This window comes from Octopus sinensis, linkage group LG13 (assembly GCF_006345805.1).
Source record: "Octopus sinensis linkage group LG13, ASM634580v1, whole genome shotgun sequence".
Taxonomy (NCBI): domain Eukaryota; kingdom Metazoa; phylum Mollusca; class Cephalopoda; order Octopoda; family Octopodidae; genus Octopus; species Octopus sinensis.
In genome coordinates this window covers 27,059,530-27,077,475 of record NC_043009.1, presented here as the reverse complement: position 1 = coordinate 27,077,475, position 17,946 = coordinate 27,059,530, and the positions used below count along the sequence as shown (strand labels likewise).

Below are 17,946 nucleotides of genomic sequence, written 5' to 3'. Positions count from 1 at the left end.
AATTGATAATTAAGTAGTGGAAAATGATGAACAAATAGCAACGATTTGGGTACCTAGCCAACCGATATTAAAGGAAACAGGAAAGCTGGGCAATTAGCCAAAGAAGGAAGACAAAAAGAAAAAAGATAAACTACTAAGTTGTGAATCTTTCACTAGTCAACTGGAACATTCCACATACACGGTGTAGTACCATAAATAACATAATGGATTTTACTTTATACATTGTTTCTTTGTAAGACCAATAATGTTTCTTCGCATGGTTTACATCAAATCTAAAGTAAATTCACACAAATAATTTTGATTACTTGAGGGTAAACCTGATATTGCTATGCAACTATAATCTACTACAAAGTATATTAAGCGTTTTATAAGTCAATACTGTGTCCTGCTTTGTTAGCTGTGTTATTAAATCACATGTTGAGGTTATCTCTACAGATGTTCTATAGAAATAATCAATACTGTGCCCAGCAGCGTTAGCAGTGCTATTAAATTTTAAAATGTGATTTAATAGCACTACTAACACAGTAGGACATGGTGCTGATCAGTGCTGGCTCTAACCTCTATTAAAAATCTGTAGAAATAACCTTAACAAAAAATTTTAATATCAATATTTCTTTCTACAATGTAATTTTATTGAACAACAAAGGCCCATTGCGAAATATTTTCATTTTGATATTTATATAATTAATATTATAATAATATATTTTTTACATGGTTTATATTATTAATTTTTCGTTTTTCAGGTATATCAGATAAAGATATTGCACACATTTTAGAAAAATGTGGTAGTTTTGGACCTTATCAGCGCTGGTTATTAGCTTATATTTTTATTATATGGATGATGACAGAATTTCCCGCGGCGAACATGTCATTTCTCACAGCAAGCGTTCCTTTTTTATGCTACCCTCCGAACTTTAATGCTTCGTTAATTCCTGCAAATCTTACAGAGAATGAATATTTACAAATGCTTCAACCAGACGGCGACGATCAATGTTCTGTATATAACAATAGTTTCACTGGGACACGTTATACAACACCACCAAGTAATTCATCTAAACTACAGTGTTCTTATGGACGGAAATTTCTGACGGAGAAGTTTTCTTCGGTTGTAAGCGAGGTGAGTGAATTGATTAACTAATTCCTGTAAACAAATATGTATAAGTATGGACATTAGTGAAAGGATCATACATACACACACACATATACGGGCATGTGCACACATACATATATAATGCATAAATGTATATATATGTTTGCCTATCTGTCTATCTAGCTCTCTCTCTCTCTCGCCCGCTCTCTCTCTCTCTCTCTCTCTCTCTCATACACTCGCACTCTTTCTGTCCATATGTAAACATGTACGTTTGCGTCCACTCTTTCTGTCCATATGTATACATGTACGTTTGCGTCCACTCTTTCTGTCCATATGTATACATGTACGTTTGCGTATACGTATTTCGCGTGTGCACAGATATGCACGCACGCCTACACACACAGCACAAAAAATACAACCAGAAAAGATTTTACGCAAGTTTAACAACCTAGTAGGCCAAAGCTAAATGCTTCTGTAGCATGATGATATGGAGCTTTTCCTATATCAAGTATTCAGTCCTGTTTTTAGGTATTGGTAACGACCATGACGGTTGCTCCAAATTTGAGTTTACTTTACAAGAATGACATATATTAACATTCCATCCATACACTCGTCTATATTCTCTGAATTCTAGTATCCGTAAAATGTCATACAGTTGTTTCCAATTAAGTTTTTAAACCTTGGTTATGGTCAACCCGTGTGATAGTCGACGTTACTGTTGACAAAGACCAAAGTATTGCTTCGTGAAGCAAAATCTGTGAATAAAATAGAAATACCGACCGAATTACAGAGCAATTCTTATTCTCATTATTACACAGTGTTTAAATTAAAGAGAAGGCGTTCCACATCAATATTTAACGAAACTTCAAAGAAATTCTTGAATTTTTAATCTATTTTATTCATCTACTTACAGTTTGATTTTGTATGTGAGAGAAAATGGTTAAAATCCACTTTGCAATCAGTTTATTTTGTTGGTTATCTTTGCGGATCAATAATATTTGGTGCTTTAGCTGACAGGTAAGATTTCCTCCCTTCTGTATTTCACCTCCGTATATCCAGTGTGTTATGTTTGAAATGTGTTCCTCTGGTACTCTGTACATTCTTTCCTTTCGAATTCTTTTCTTCAAGGTTCGAATAATATCCACGTTAGCGTATAATTAATCACAGACTGAAGAATTTGCCGTTTTTGAACATGAGATATATTGTTTATATTTCCTCTTTTAATTTAAAGTTAGAAATGATATGTTCAAGTTAGATACTTTTCCTTCTTAGTCTTAATTGAAGTGTGACTTTCTTCCTGCCAGGATGCGGCACAATAGAAGTAAACTCTCACTAGTCTAGATGTGTAACTTCGTTTCAGTTATCAGCACTTCAAATGATAGCAAGTTCATAACAGGAATAAAGTCAAGTTGCCAAAGTTGACGATGTTATTGTGACTCAGTTTCCGTTCTCGAATGTAATTATATAATTATGTCGTTAACTCATATGTAAAAATTGAACGTCACAACTTCATATTTCTTCAGTCTTAAAAAATCTTATATTTCATTCCTATATACGAAACAATTTAGAGAGCATATATACAGTGGAATTGCGCAATGCCAGGATTATTATTTCATCGAATAATCTCCCTACAAAATTTTTAAAAGACCGCCACAGTCTTTTAGACTTACATATTAAGATAGCATACGTACGAAACGATGTCTTTGGCAGAAGATAAAACACGTTTAAAAATCGAATTTCAGGTAAATGTACATAATAAATCCCAATATTTTCAGTTTCAAATCATAGCATTTGATTAATTGAATGCTCCTGTCCTGATAAAAGAAAATCTTGAGGAGATATTAAGCAATGATATATTAGATGATGAGGCAGACTTCATTTTATGTATATATATATATAATTAATATTATGATTAAAATACAATCTACTTTTCCTTCTGAGATTTCCTTTTGTGTTCATACAAATCTAGTGTTCGTTTAATGTTATCCTTTCATTTGCTATTGTTCTGTTCCAATCACCTAGTAACTCTTATTCTAACTTAAGCGCTTCTTCATGCTTACCCAATTCTACCCTCTCTCTCTCTCTCTCTCTCTCTCTCTCTCTCTCTCTCTCTCTCTCTCTCTCTCTCCCTCTCTCTCTTCCTCTCTTGCACACTGACATATAGGAAGATATACTAATGTACACAAACTGATACATGACTAACTTTCGCAATCTGTCGATGGTATCACATGTTTACATTCTGGGTGCACATTTTTGTTGGCCCCTGAATTATTGTGTGCCTTAGTTATGACTCCAGTAAAGACCTCGGTTACGGGACTTTGTCAGCAGACGTCGTGCAAAACATTTTTCAAAAGTACGTAACATAAACGTATGCTTCTATCGCTCGGTTTTCGCTCTTATATCTATCAACAAACCTCTTTTAATTTCCTGAAAATAATTTAGGTATTTCTAATTTTCATCTAGATTTGGTCGGAGACCCATTATATTGATTGCGAACGCATGTCAGATTATCTGTGGAATTACCAAAATTTTCATACCATCTCTGATCAATTTTTTCATTCTTTATTGTATTCAAGCTTGCGGTAATCTCGGCATAATTCTTAGCATGTATGCACTAAGTAAGTTATTCTTATATACATACATATGTACGCATATATATATATATATATATATATATATATATATATATATATATATATATATATATATATACATACATGCATGTAATTTTAATATTTCTATTATATATATATATATATATATATAATTTTATTCTTTTATTTGCTTCAGTCATGTTACTTGTTTCCGTCATTTTACCGTCTTTAATCGAAGAAATCGATCCCTAGACATATTCTAACCCACGGGGACGTAAACACACCAGTATCGGTTGTCAAGCAATGGTGCGGGGGACAAATTCAGACTCAAACATACAGACATAAATATATATATATGTACTTGTTTATATATATATATATATATATATATATATATATATATATATATATATATGTAGGTCCCGGGTTGAGTCGGGGTTAACCACAGTAAATAAGGTACTCAATACATAGCAGAGTAAAGTAATTTATTTTATAGAAGAAGCTTCTATATGTATATGTATTTATATATACATATGCTTGTATATTTGTGTATGGATGTAAGTATATATATATATATATATATGGACTTGTAGATTTTTGTATGGGTATATATATATGTGTATATGTGTAGATATGTATATATATGTACGTGTATGTATGTGTATGTATGTGCATGTATGTATATGTGTGTATGTATGTATATGCATGTATGCATTTATGTATGCATATATGTATTTATATGCGTATATATGCTTATAGATGCGTATGTATATTTATATGCACATATGGTTTTATAAGTGCATATGCGTTTATATATGCGTGCATATATTTATGTGTGTGTTTGTGTGTACAGGAGTATATTTATATATGTATTTATATATGCATGATTATGTATATGTTTATATGAACGTGGGTATATTTATGTATGTATGCATGTGTATATATATATATGTATATATATGGGTGCGTGTGTGTGCGTGTATGTAGGTGTATGTAGGTGTATGTATGTATATGTATATATATATATATATGTGTGTGTGTGTGTATGTATATTTGTATATATGTATGTATGTGTTTGTATGTATATATATGTGCGTATGTATGTATATATATGTATATTCGCATGTGTATGTATGTGTGTTTGTATGTATATTTATTTTATATGTTTTTTCATGTATACTTATCTATTTCTTCCCTCCACTTAACAATAACAAACTGACTACCTCCTCTTGACCACCAAAAAGCAATTGTCTTCTAATTTAACTAAAACCCCATCCCATATATCTGATTCTATTCAATTATTCTATTTATTCATTTATTTACTTTCTCACTGATTCTTCTCATTTCAAAAAACACTCTGGCCTTTTGACCACTCCCCTAAGAACAATAGTTTGTGCCCTGTTTATCTCCTAAATACCAACTTACCCAAAAAACGTCCCCCACCATCACCCCATTAAATCTGCCTAAATGTATAAATACCCGACCTTATTTTGACAGCCAGCTTCCTGAAGATTTCATCTGGATGAAACAGTTCTAGTCCTGTAGAAGCTCCTTCTATAAAATAAAATATATATATATATATATATAACTAGCAGTATCGCCCGGCGTTGCTCGGGTTTGTAAGGGAAATAACTATATAAGCATTTTTAGAGAGTTACTTCCCTTATAAATTCGGGCTTTCTTAGCCATTTTTGTTTTGGTGTCTTCAAGCCATGAAGTCGTTGTTCTAAAAGAACGCTGGTTTCCTTCACAACGCATTACGACGTTGATTTCTTTACACTCCCTTCCCCACAGCTTCACGAGGGAGGGAAGGGGGAGAAGCAAACAGGTGCAGCTGTGAGCTTGGACGTCAACTCCGCCGCCATCGACATACGATGCATTTTATGCATTAAAATGGAATAAAAAATGATGTTAAATTATTTTTTAAATCGTAGACTCATCGTTGACGCGCGCTAATAGTCAGACGGGCTCGATATGAATCACGACTATAAGATACCCGAATTTGGTTAAACTGCACCGCAAAATGTGGGAGGAGTTAGGAATCTAAATCGAAGGGGACAGACACTCACACAACTAGAGTTTTATATATATAGATATAAACACTCGTTTAAGGTGCCATACAGCATGACAGAACTTGTAACCAAGTGGTTGGGAAGCAAGCTTCTTACCACACAGCTACAGACACGACACACACACACACACACACACACACACACACACACATACACACACGCGCGCACATACACATATAGATATATATTATTACATCCATTTTTCTATTTGTTCGTTTCAGCTCTAGAGCTGCGGTGATGCTGGGGCACCGATATTAGATTTACTGCACTTTCACTACTTGAAATTTCCTCTGGTATGCGGCATTAGTGAATGAGTGGGTTTGATGTTGCTGCCCTCATCTGCGCTTCTTGCTGCGAAGCAGATTCATCGGAAACTCTCGACAAGTGATCCAGTTCACCTATATCCACCCCATATAGAATTTTCAGGTTTTTGGATAGGATATTAAGGACCTGTGAGCCCTAGAAATCCAAGCCGTTTACTATCTGGTCCTGTAATACACACACATACATATACATATGTATACATACATACATACATACATACATACATACATACATACATACATACATACATGCATACATACATACATACATGCACACACACGCACACACACACACACACACACATATATATATATATATATATATGTGTGTGTGTGTGTGTGTGTGTGTGTGTGTGTATATATATGTATATATAAATATATATCTTTTACTTGTTTCAGTTATTTGACTGTGGCCATGCTAGAGCACCGCCTTTAGTCGAGCAAATCGACCCAGGACTTATTCTTTGTAAGCCTAGTACTATTCTGTCGGTCTCTTTTGCCGAACCGCTAAGTTACAGGGACGTAAACACATCAGCATTTGGTGTCAAGCGTTGTTGGGGGGGAGGGACAAATACAGACACACAAACATATACACACACACATACACATATATATATATACATATATACGACGGACTTCTTTCAGCTTCCGTCTACCAAATCCACTCACAACGCTTTGGTCGGCCCGAGGCTATAGTAGAAGACACTTGCGCAAGGTGCCACGCATTGGGACTGAACCCAGAACCTTGTGATTCGTAAGCAAGCTACTTACCACACAGCCACTCCTACGCCTATGTGTGTGTGTGTGTGTGTGTGTGTGTGTGTGTGTGTGTGTGTGTGTGTGTATTTATGTATGTATGTATTTATGTATGCCCCAATATATCTTCATAAGCCAGAAAACAATACATATCTCTACATAGATAATAGCATGTGTGTATTATTGATTCAATATTACAAATTCAGTCTCGTAGCAGCCAATTCATGGTACTGAAGTGTTTCATGTTAAAGAAACTTTTGAGAGTGGGAATGTAAACAAAGAGCTGAATATCTGAACATCCTTTTCCTCTTCTCTATTCTTTTATGTATTAAACATTTTTAAACTCATCATTATTTGAAATTCTAATTGTATGTTTTCTTAAATTTTTGCAGTTTTGGAATTTACTTCTTCAAAATTACGTTCACATATTAGTTTTTTCTGTATGTGCATCTATGCATTCACCGCAATTGTTGAAACTGGGTTCGCCTATGCCATATCCAGCTGGCGTTATTTAGAACTGACAGTGAATCTCCTGACTATTATCAACTTTTTCGCTTGGATGTGAGTTAAGTATATTTTTGTACAGCTACATTTTACTGTCAAATGTTAAACGAGAATATTTTGATTAAATTGCCAGTCTGTTCGGATAGAAATCAAATATTGAAAATAAAAATGAAGTTGCTTTTCACTTCGATCTACATTTTACTTCTTGATTGCAATTTCTCATAATTTACTTTGTTTATTATTTCTAGTTCCTCATCGAATTCATTCGATGCTCATCTATCAGTATAAATTTCTATGTTTACAATAAATATATTCCCTCAACAATGACGGGGGTTGAGTGGTGTATCGTAATAGTTTCTTTATTTGTCTTGTTTACAGCGACTGACTATAGATATGCCTTTGCTACAATCTTATATTGTGGAGTTACTTTTCAATCCATGTTTTAAGAAAAGAATGTGACACCACGCTTACAATTGGATTAAACGAGTAGTTGTTCTGTATATATATATGTGTATATATATGTATATGTACATATATGTATGTGTGTGTATATATATATATATATATATATATATATATATATATATGGTGGAGGCGCAATGGCCCAGTGGTTAGGGCAGCGGACTCGCGGTCGTAGGATCGCGGTTTCGATTCCCAGACCGGGCGTTGTGAGTGTTTGTTGAGCGAAAACACCTAAAGCTCCACGAGGCTCCGGCAGGGGATGGTGGTGTACTCTTTCGCCACAACTTTCTCTCACTCTTACTTCCTGTTTCTGTTGTACCTGTATTTCAAAGGGCCGGCCTTGTCCATCTCTGTGTCACGCTGAATATCCCCGAGAACTACGTTAAGGGTACACGTGTCTGTGGAGTGCTCAGCCACTTACACGTTAATTACACGTTGATTCGGATCAACCGGAACCCTCATCGTCGTAACCGACGGAGTGCTTCCCCCCCCCATATATATATTTAAATGTATGTGTGTGTGAGTGCGTGAGTATGTCTTTGTGTGTGTGTGTGTGTGTGTGTGAGTGTGTGTGTGAGTGTGTTCTTGACAGAACCAATGCATGCATTCACAATGCGGTATACCTCCCATCCATTCATCCATCCATATTCTCCACCCACTATTCCAAAAGGTGCTAGCAGAAGCACCTTTCTGGCTAGATTCCCAAATGTGACTAACTCAGGATACGGAGATTTTATTATCCAACCGTCTATTTCTTGGTTTACATCTAAGTTTCCTGCCAGTTGATTCGGTGTGAAGAACCCGTCTTCCAATTCATTCCTGTACCATTTAAACACATATCCAATGTACAGAATCTGTGACCTCTCAGTGCGAAAAATTAGCGACTCGACGAGGAGAGAAGTTCCCTTATCAACAGCCTACGCACCCAGTCCAGTAACTTAACCCCAGATATCGTTCGGAGGACCTTACTTCATGTACTTGCGTTGGCAATCATATCCTTTCCAGCATTATCCGTCATTGATGGATATAGGTGAGGATAGACACGAACACCGAAGTGAAGATAGTTAATCTGGTTCTTTCACCAACCTCTTTTGTTAAGATCGAATGCTGGAGATGGCACATTACTACTCCAGCACTTCCAATTCGTCCTCTGCTCCTCATTAGTTGTGAATACAGTCCCCAAATATTTAAGCGTCTCCACTTACCTCAGTGATGTTCTTCTAACATGCAGAGATCACTAGGAAGACCTTCTTAATAGGACTGATACCTTAGTCTTCGCCACACTAATTTTCACCACCACCTTGCAGCACTCGGCTGCGAAACCATTCATTGCATGCTGGAGATCACATCCTGCCGTGCCAAGTAACACCATGTCATACGCATATATCAGCTGACCGATTGTTATACTAATTCCACAATTGCTGCGCAAGTCATAGAAACTGTTCGATCTATCGATTCTACATTTATTCAGTGTATTATTGCTTTTGATACTAATTTCCTGTTCAAAGGCACATAATCTTGTTTCTGAAATTACTTTTAAACAATTTTGATTCTTCGAAACTATGTTTTAAGCTGGAAAGAAGTTTCTCGATATTCATCAGAACTAAGAAATATAAACTGCACACAGTCATGCACATTCCTATAACATTGCAATTCCAAATACAGACTATGCGAACATGCAGACGACACATGACATAGTAAGAAATTTGACGCTTAAAATCAAGCATAAATTTTAGTCGTTGATTTCTAGATACAAGTAAATTGATGTCTTTATTCCATTTACATGTACGTATATGTACAGTAAGTGAAACAGGGTAAACCAACAAACCCGACGCAAAGAAACCCAACTAATATTTAACGCAAGTGAAATAGTTGTTTTCCATTAAAGAAAATTCCTGGTTTAGTTATGGATTACCCATTTTATATGTTACTTACATACTCACAGTTAAACAATATTACTGACATCATTTTAATTTAATGCATTTTTCCATTATAATACATCATGTCTTGATGGATTAAGCATTCAAAAAACTTAACACCAGAACCCAAGAGTCGAAGAAATATAATTATATTCTGTAACTCATATTGAGTATATTTTTACTAAATCGTAAGCAAGAAATCCCGAATTACATCAAGCTCCCTGACATAATGGAGAAATGATTTATCTGTCTGTATGTCTGACAGTCAGTATATCTGTCTGTCTGTTTATGTCTGTCTTTCTATTTATCAGTCTGTCTCTCCCCTCTCTCTCTCTCTCTCTCTCTCTCTCGATTTGTATGTTTCTCTTTCTATCTTTCTATGTGTGTCTCTGTCTATCAGTGTTTTGTATTTATTTTATATTAAATACTGTTTACGTCTGTATGTGTGTGTGTGTATGTGCATATGTGTGTATGTGTGTGTATACATACATATATCTATTATATAAAATCCGTTCTGTCTGTGTGTGTGTCTTCTAGGATCTCGGGCATCCTCCATCCGATTGCGCTCAATTTTGATATGTCAATACCGACGGTATCAGAGCGTGTATAAATCTTGAAAAAATTACAAACATCGATTTCAGGTGAGAATGCGATCGATAAAACCGTGGGAACGTGCATTTGTACGCGCAAGTACATCAGCTATTGCGATCGATACTATGCATACGCGAGAAAAATGCACGTGCAGTTTGCGCAAAAAAAGCCGGCTGGCTTGAAATAATGCCACAAAATGGGACGGTCGGACAAGTTGTTTTGAGAAAATTTTATAAATGTTTGACAACTCAGCACCGTCCATTGGTCAGGGGGCATTTTGCTCTTATATATATATTCTCTGACTGTCTGTTTGTCTGTCTATTTATGTATCGGTCTCTCTGTCTGTGCATCTATCTATCTATCTATCTATCTGTCTATTTTATGCGTCTGTATTTTCGAATTATTGCTAGTTATAGAAACTACAACATTGATACCTAATTATCAATAATTTTTTTTTAAACAACACTTTTTATCGAACACTTTCAGATTTCTCCCTGAATCTCCACGATGGTTGATTGAACGAAAACGGTTTAGGGAAGCAAATGCACTTCTTCATAAAGTGATGAAGAAAAATAACCTGCAAAATGAGGAGGTGTTAGATGTATTTACAAATAATGAGGAGAATACTTCTTTCACCAATAGTTTTCGAGAAAATATACGGGAGGAAAAAGTTTTACCGAAAGTGAAGAATTATACTTTTATTGATCTATTTAAAACATGGAGGATTGCATTAATCACACTTAATGTTTGCTTGTGCTGGTAACTATTTCTTTAAAAGTCTTTTTTGTATCACATTGTATATCTCTGTTTTTAAAGAATTTCTATATATTTTAAAATGATGAACAGAAGATTATCTTAGATGGGACATCTTTATTAAGTGAAATGGTATAAATATAATCGAACAACATATCAGGATATCTATCACATTTGTTGGCTCTCGTGACTACGCACTCAGTACCTTATTCTAAGAATATAGACATTAAATATTCTGGGGCACTCAATGATGAAACCGTTTCAAAGTTATTATGTGCTGGCAATTGGAAACTATTACTAGGAGATTAGCGTTATTGACACGGCCAGTGAGAATGACGAAATATTTACACGGCAAATCGGATAGTAGCAACCTTCATTTAACGTTTTAAAAATCCCATAAAATATACCATCAGCAACAATTGATAATTATCACAAGTTCGTAATTAAATATACATTATCGTCTCTAAAATTGTATAATAAGCAATGTGCAAATATGCACCAATCAGCTTATTTCACGGAGTTCGTTTCCCTTATTCTGTTGCAAATGACAAAAAAATGTTCTTGAAAAAATCAAATATTTTCATTCAAATCATTCTTCTATATCTTGTGTAGTTCATGGCATAATTGACTTGAACGGGAGAGTAATTATCTGGAATTTATGTGATTAGTATACATTTTTAATGTAACTTTATTATGTAATGTGTGGTTTGTTTTTTGCAGGATGGTCTGCAGCATGTCATACTACGGCGTATTACTAAATTCTGTTGATATGGCTGGAAACCGCTACTTAAACTACCTTTTAATGCAACTTGTTGAGTTTCCCGCCTGCTTATTTTCTTATTATTTGTTTAATCGTTTTGACCATCGCAAACCTATTACTTTCTTTATGATATTTAGTGGATTAAATTGCATCGTGTCGAATTTTGTAACCGAAGGTAATGTATATCATAAATATTGATAATTTATATTCACTTTTATTTATTTTTCAGGGAAATTATTGTTGAATTTAGCTTATACAAAATCGATATTTGAAGCAATTTGTAATGAGTATTTTCTATGTTGTCTAAAACTAAAAGATTCACAATTTTATCGTAACAAATACCTGGTTATGACTTACTAATACTGGATTACAAATGTAGTTTTAGAAACAAATTTATTGAAGCACGAAGAACATTCCAGATAAGGTTTCGCACCAAATGACAGAATTTATTCACCATATTCTTACTGGATTGTAATGTAGCACGTGATTCCATACAATATGTCAACTATCCCATACCACATTATATTGACTTGATTTTTACTTCATTAGCTCATCTGTTGTATTTCTATTAGTTTTATTAAACCAATTTTATGAAATATTTAATTAGCTGTGTTATATTATACCAGCTGCGACGTTTGGATGATTTCTTTTGTTAAATTCTGGATAATGAGCAACTAGAAATGATACCGTTTGCTTTTGAAATTATATGATTTATTCATAATTCAGAAATTGCTAAAGGAAAAAAAATCATTAGGTCGTCAAGTATGAAATTTGTAGTAAAATATATGGTAAACTTTGACAGCTGCTCATTTTGCGCCATTATTATATTTTGACAATCTTTATTTTTTGTTAGAAAGCTGACACATCTATTTTTTTATTCTAAATCATTTTGCGCTTTATAAATTATTTATAAATCGCTTTTTGCTATTTTTGTTTAGAGATTGATAAGTCGGGAATTCGTACAGTTTTGAAATATGAGTTCTTTCTTGGAAATACAGCATTGCAGACAGCTCGGAATATTAATGGAGTATTTCATTCTAATATTGTTACACAGCAGATATTATCAAATTGGTTTGCAAAACTTCGTTCTGGTAACTTTGACCTTTCAAATGAGCAACGCGTTCGACTAGAAACAAAGGTGGATAATGACGAACTGAAGGCCACCGTCGAGTCAGATTTATCTCAAAGTGCTCGTGAATTATCGTTGTTGTTTGGTGCTAGCAAGCAAACAATGTTGATTCATCTAGTTCAAATCGGTAAAGTGAGAAAGTTGGATAAGTGAGTTCCACATGAACTCAATGAAAATCAGAAACAGAAACGTTTTGGAAGTCTGCATTATGCTATTTTCTCGTCACAAAAATGAATCATTTTTTTAATTGAATTGTAAGTTCAGCACAATGGCTGGACAAAGACGAGCCACCAAAACACAGTCCAAAAAACAAAATTCATCAAAAGCTGATGGTGTGTATTTGATGGTCTGGTGCAAGTGTGATCCATTATGATTGCATTAAACCTGGCTCATCAATCACGGCCGAAGTATACTACAGCCAAGTGGACCAAAGGATGCAGAAACTTACAAAAAAACAGCCTAGATTAGTCAACAGATTCACTCCTATTTTATTGCAAGACTACGCCAAACCACAGATCGCAAAAATGACATTGGCGAAACTACAGGAGTTGGACTTGGAAGTTCTCTATCATCCACCATACTCACCTGATCTTGACCCCACTGACTACCACTTCTAGAATTTGGATAACTTTTTTATAGGAAAAAAGCTGTAAAACAGGCCTTCCAAGATTTTATTGACTCTAGATTCCCAAGCTTTTACAGTACCGGGTTGGAGAAGCTACCGCTGAGATGGCAAAAGTGTATTGACAATATGGGTGCATACTTTGATAAATAAAAATATTCCTTGTATTTATAAAATATTAGCAAGCTTTTTTTTCTTTTCTACGAATTTCATACTTGACGACCTAATATTGTCAAGAGTGATGCAAATTTGAATCGATGTAATTTCCTATCTTTCGGTTAATAATTATTTAATTCACTTTACGTTGCAGTTTACGATACATAAAACCTGAATATTTAAAAATCTTTAGATCATAGAGTTAATTTTATTCATCTCACAAATTACATATAATTAGGAGCCAAAAGATGTGTATTTATAATGAATAATCTAATTCAGACATGACATCAAAAATCACAGTGTAGATTTTTAATAAAAATCCTGTTATAAAACAATCGCAGAAATTTGTTGCATTACCTAAGCTATGGCTTTATTGTATTTTAGGGTCATTCTGGTTTCCTCTGATTCTGGCTGTTCTAGGAAAGTTTGGAATTGCAGCAGGTTTTTCTTCAATTTATCTTTTATCAGCAGAAATATTTCCAACAGTTGTTAGGTAAGTGGTATCCAGACGTCTCTTTGTCACAGTTACGAATAATCGAGTTGACAAAGTCTCCGATTGCGTGTAGTATGCAGGTTCCGGTTTCTGTGTGGCTGTACCAAACACTGGAATATCCTTCAACAACTCATTTCACCAAATTTTCACTGCATCAGTCTATTACATTTCGGACAAGTTTCTTAAAAACAGTGATTAAAATATTCATATTAAACTCGTTATATTTAAAATAAGAGAATAAAGCGTCGAAATGAAGGAATATATTTTCAACCATTCTTCTAAACTCAGTCCAACCTCCAGCATTTATTTCTTTCCTAGAAGAGATTGGAAGAACAGTGTATGGTGTCCATATCATTTTTGATTATATTACTTACTGTCTGTATTGCTCCAAATATCAATTTACATGGAAATCGGTGGCCTTTACTGAGAACTTATCATTACACTTTGACACCAAACTGAAAAATAACTTTGATTTATTGTCCAGGGAAACCATAACTGTTTGAGCATTCAAGTTTCCTTGCATGCTGTAAATAAATGATAAAGATTAAAAACCAATTTTGATAAATATGTTATTCTGAAATCCCGCAAAGAATACCTAACTACTAGGGTGGCTAAAGGGTATCACAAATATGCTTAAGTTTTATTGATAAAATTCATTTGTAGTAAATCACTGGAGAATGTAACTTCTATAGATGGATGTCTAGCTGGGTGTTTATGAAGATTGTACGTTGGCCTAATAAATGCGGAACTTCACATGTCGACACTCAAGTTGTACCATACCTCTTGCAAGGACACATATTTATATTGATGTATAATTAACAATGGACATATAGCGTGTGCGCGGGAGCGGGCGTGTACCTAGTCATTTATAGCTCTAAATAAACGAGAAAATATTTAGACACGCAGACACACACATCAAGTGGGCGTCATTTAACAAAATGAAAACTATTGAATTTAACAAATATAGAGTTAATATATATTTTATGCTCGTATTTCAAGTTTTTTTCCGAATCGCTCTGGGTGCACAGTTTTGAGTTAATTGTCGTCAGACACAGAGAAACATAACATGCGACAGACATCCACACCCATCTAATGAAGACGGAGACCAAAGGAAACTTAAAGAATCGAATAAACAGATACATTTGTCTTTAATTATTAAATGGAACTTTGCATTTCAACTATCGCTGGCTAAATCTTGGGAATTACAATTCTTCATTTAGCATATACGTTACGAGTTTCTTAAAATGTGTACGTCTATTAATGAATTCGTATGTTTATGGTTAATGTGAAAACTGATTATATAAGACTCCCAGGAAGGCTCTGTCGGTGAAATACTCAATATTTAACCAGAGGAAAGTGCGAACCAGGTATTGCAGGCAGTTTCACATTTGGACGGATGGTATATAACTAAAACTAGCCTCTAATCTGCTCGCATTTTAGAATTTCATTGTAGCAAGGCACTGCCCTTGGTAATTTTATAAGATTTTATGCATATTCCTTTTCACTTGCGTTGGGACTATCTCGTTTATACCTAACCGTCCACACGTTGAGCAAGTCAATATTGAATTCGTGCAATTCAAGGATTATATATGACATTTAAATAACATATAGTATATATAGTGTATTTTTGTATGTTTATATATATATATCTGTGTGGGGGTGTGTATGTATGCATGTATGTATGTATGTATGTATGTATGTATGCATGTATGTACGTATGTATGTATGTATGTATGTATGTATGTATGTATGTATGTATGTATGTATGTATGTATGTATGCATGTATGTATGTATGTATGTATGTATGTATGTATGTATATATGTATATATGTATATATATATATATATATATATATATATATATATATATATATATATATATATATATATATATATACAATATGTTACATTTCAAATAGCCAGATAACCGAAGAGATGGTGTTGTGGATTTCCACTTCGGCATCTGAAACTCAGAGTTTTATCTTGACTACCGAGTAATGTAACATATTGTATAGATAATTTCCTCTATTTACATAATATTGAGGTCTCTTTCTTTCTTTTGTTATCTTACCGTTTTATCAATATATATATATATATATATATATATAAGACATATATATATATATATATATATATATATAAGACATATAGTATACGAATTATATATTAATTTATATTTCATATATATACATACAAATGTATGAATATTGTCGATGCACTTATCTCTTTCTCTTTCTCTCTCTTTCTCTCTCTCTCTCTCTCTCTCTCTCTCTCTCTCCACACATATTTCTCAGTACTATGGAGAAAGTGAATGCCATGAACTCTTCAAATAATTTCCGTTACTTCTATGTTTATCATACTAACATCAACACAAAACGATAACCCTATCCAAATGGAAATACCTTTATACTAATCTATATTTCTCTTCTTTTCAGAACAAACGGTTTAGGTGTAGCTTCGATGTCTGCCCGTGTCGGTGGTATATGCGCACCCTTTATACTTCAACTCTCATCTTATGCGAACTGGCTTCCTCTGAGTATTTACGGTGTCCTTTCAGTTATATCCGGCATGCTGTTGCTTCTACTACCAGAAACGAAAGATAAAGACTTACCTCAAACATTGGAAGATTTGGACAGCTGGAAGGTCAAGTAATGTGGTAATACAAAAACAGTTTCAATGTCAACGAAAGGGGAGACATATATTCGATTGAATGCATCGAGGAGTCTTCGTTTAAAAATTTATCAACACAGATATTGTTCATTAAATAAATTGAAACAACAACATTAACTGATTTCGTGTTAATTTTCAAAATATTTTCTATAAGATATTCTAAATATTTGCTGGAGTTGATAAAGCAGAATGTCCATGTTTTCAGGCTATCAATTATAGAAAAATGAATGAGAAAACTATACAAAAATAAGTTTTTTTCTGTTCAGACATAACATGAGTATTGTGTTGTGTTAGTCTCAGTAGTACAGGCGATACTAATGAAAAAAGGCGGAGCGTGAAAATCAGATTTGAAATTAAAATGGCCTTTTCTTAAACTCGGACATGTCGGGCGGGTAATGCTTCTTGAATACTTCGTCAGAAAATACATGTATGCCTTTCTTCGTTTCTGTTTGTGATTGTTTCATTATATATTCAAAACAACATAAATTTGCTTTATGGTGTTATTTTATCTACAGCCTATATTTGTTTTCAGGTGGTGCATCTAATATGTGTGTGGACATGGGGGGTGAATGGGTGTGTACGCGTGCGCGTATATAGTTTTATATATATATATATATAAATCTACTACTAATATAGGGTGAAGTTTTTTACAGAAAAAATTTCATCATAAAGTGGCAGCATATTAAAGGAGCCTGTTGTGAACATGTATGTATATGTGTATGTGAGCGTGTGTGTGAGTGTGTGTGTGTGTGTGTGTGTGTATGTATGTGTGTATGTATTGTATATGCGTGTGTGCGTGTCGTTGTTTGTCCCCCCCCCCATTTTACAACCAGTGTTGGTATGTTTACTTTCCCGAAACTTAGCAGTTCGACATAACTGACTGATAAAAGCTTTAAAAATGTTAAGTGCTGTAGTCCAATAATAATAATAATAATAATAATAATAATAATAATAATAATAATAATGAAATTATTGTATACAGTGCTCAGGTGCACCACAACTTGTCAAAAGTGCGTATAAAGCATATGCAGTAATGTACAAATGTCTGGGA

General features: G+C 34.1%; 1 protein-coding gene across 2 annotated transcripts in view; it reads left to right on the top strand.

Moving 5' to 3' along the window:
* Positions 1-17,946, top strand: part of LOC115218484 (organic cation transporter protein) — a 117,334-nt gene that overhangs the window by 31,088 nt on the left and 68,300 nt on the right. The window contains exons 3-10 of one of the 2 annotated variants that reach the window (XM_029788429.2): positions 744-1,117; positions 2,004-2,107; positions 3,554-3,708; positions 7,228-7,396; positions 10,798-11,070; positions 11,785-11,999; positions 14,116-14,224; positions 16,661-16,998. In XM_029788429.2, the coding sequence (XP_029644289.1) occupies positions 744-1,117; positions 2,004-2,107; positions 3,554-3,708; positions 7,228-7,396; positions 10,798-11,070; positions 11,785-11,999; positions 14,116-14,224; positions 16,661-16,877 (1,616 nt within the window). In that variant the 3' untranslated portion in view covers positions 16,878-16,998. Of the gene's footprint in view, positions 1-743; positions 1,118-2,003; positions 2,108-3,553; positions 3,709-7,227; positions 7,397-10,797; positions 11,071-11,784; positions 12,000-14,115; positions 14,225-16,660; positions 16,999-17,946 lie in introns of those variants that run through there. The other variant, XM_036508287.1, reaches the window with a different exon arrangement.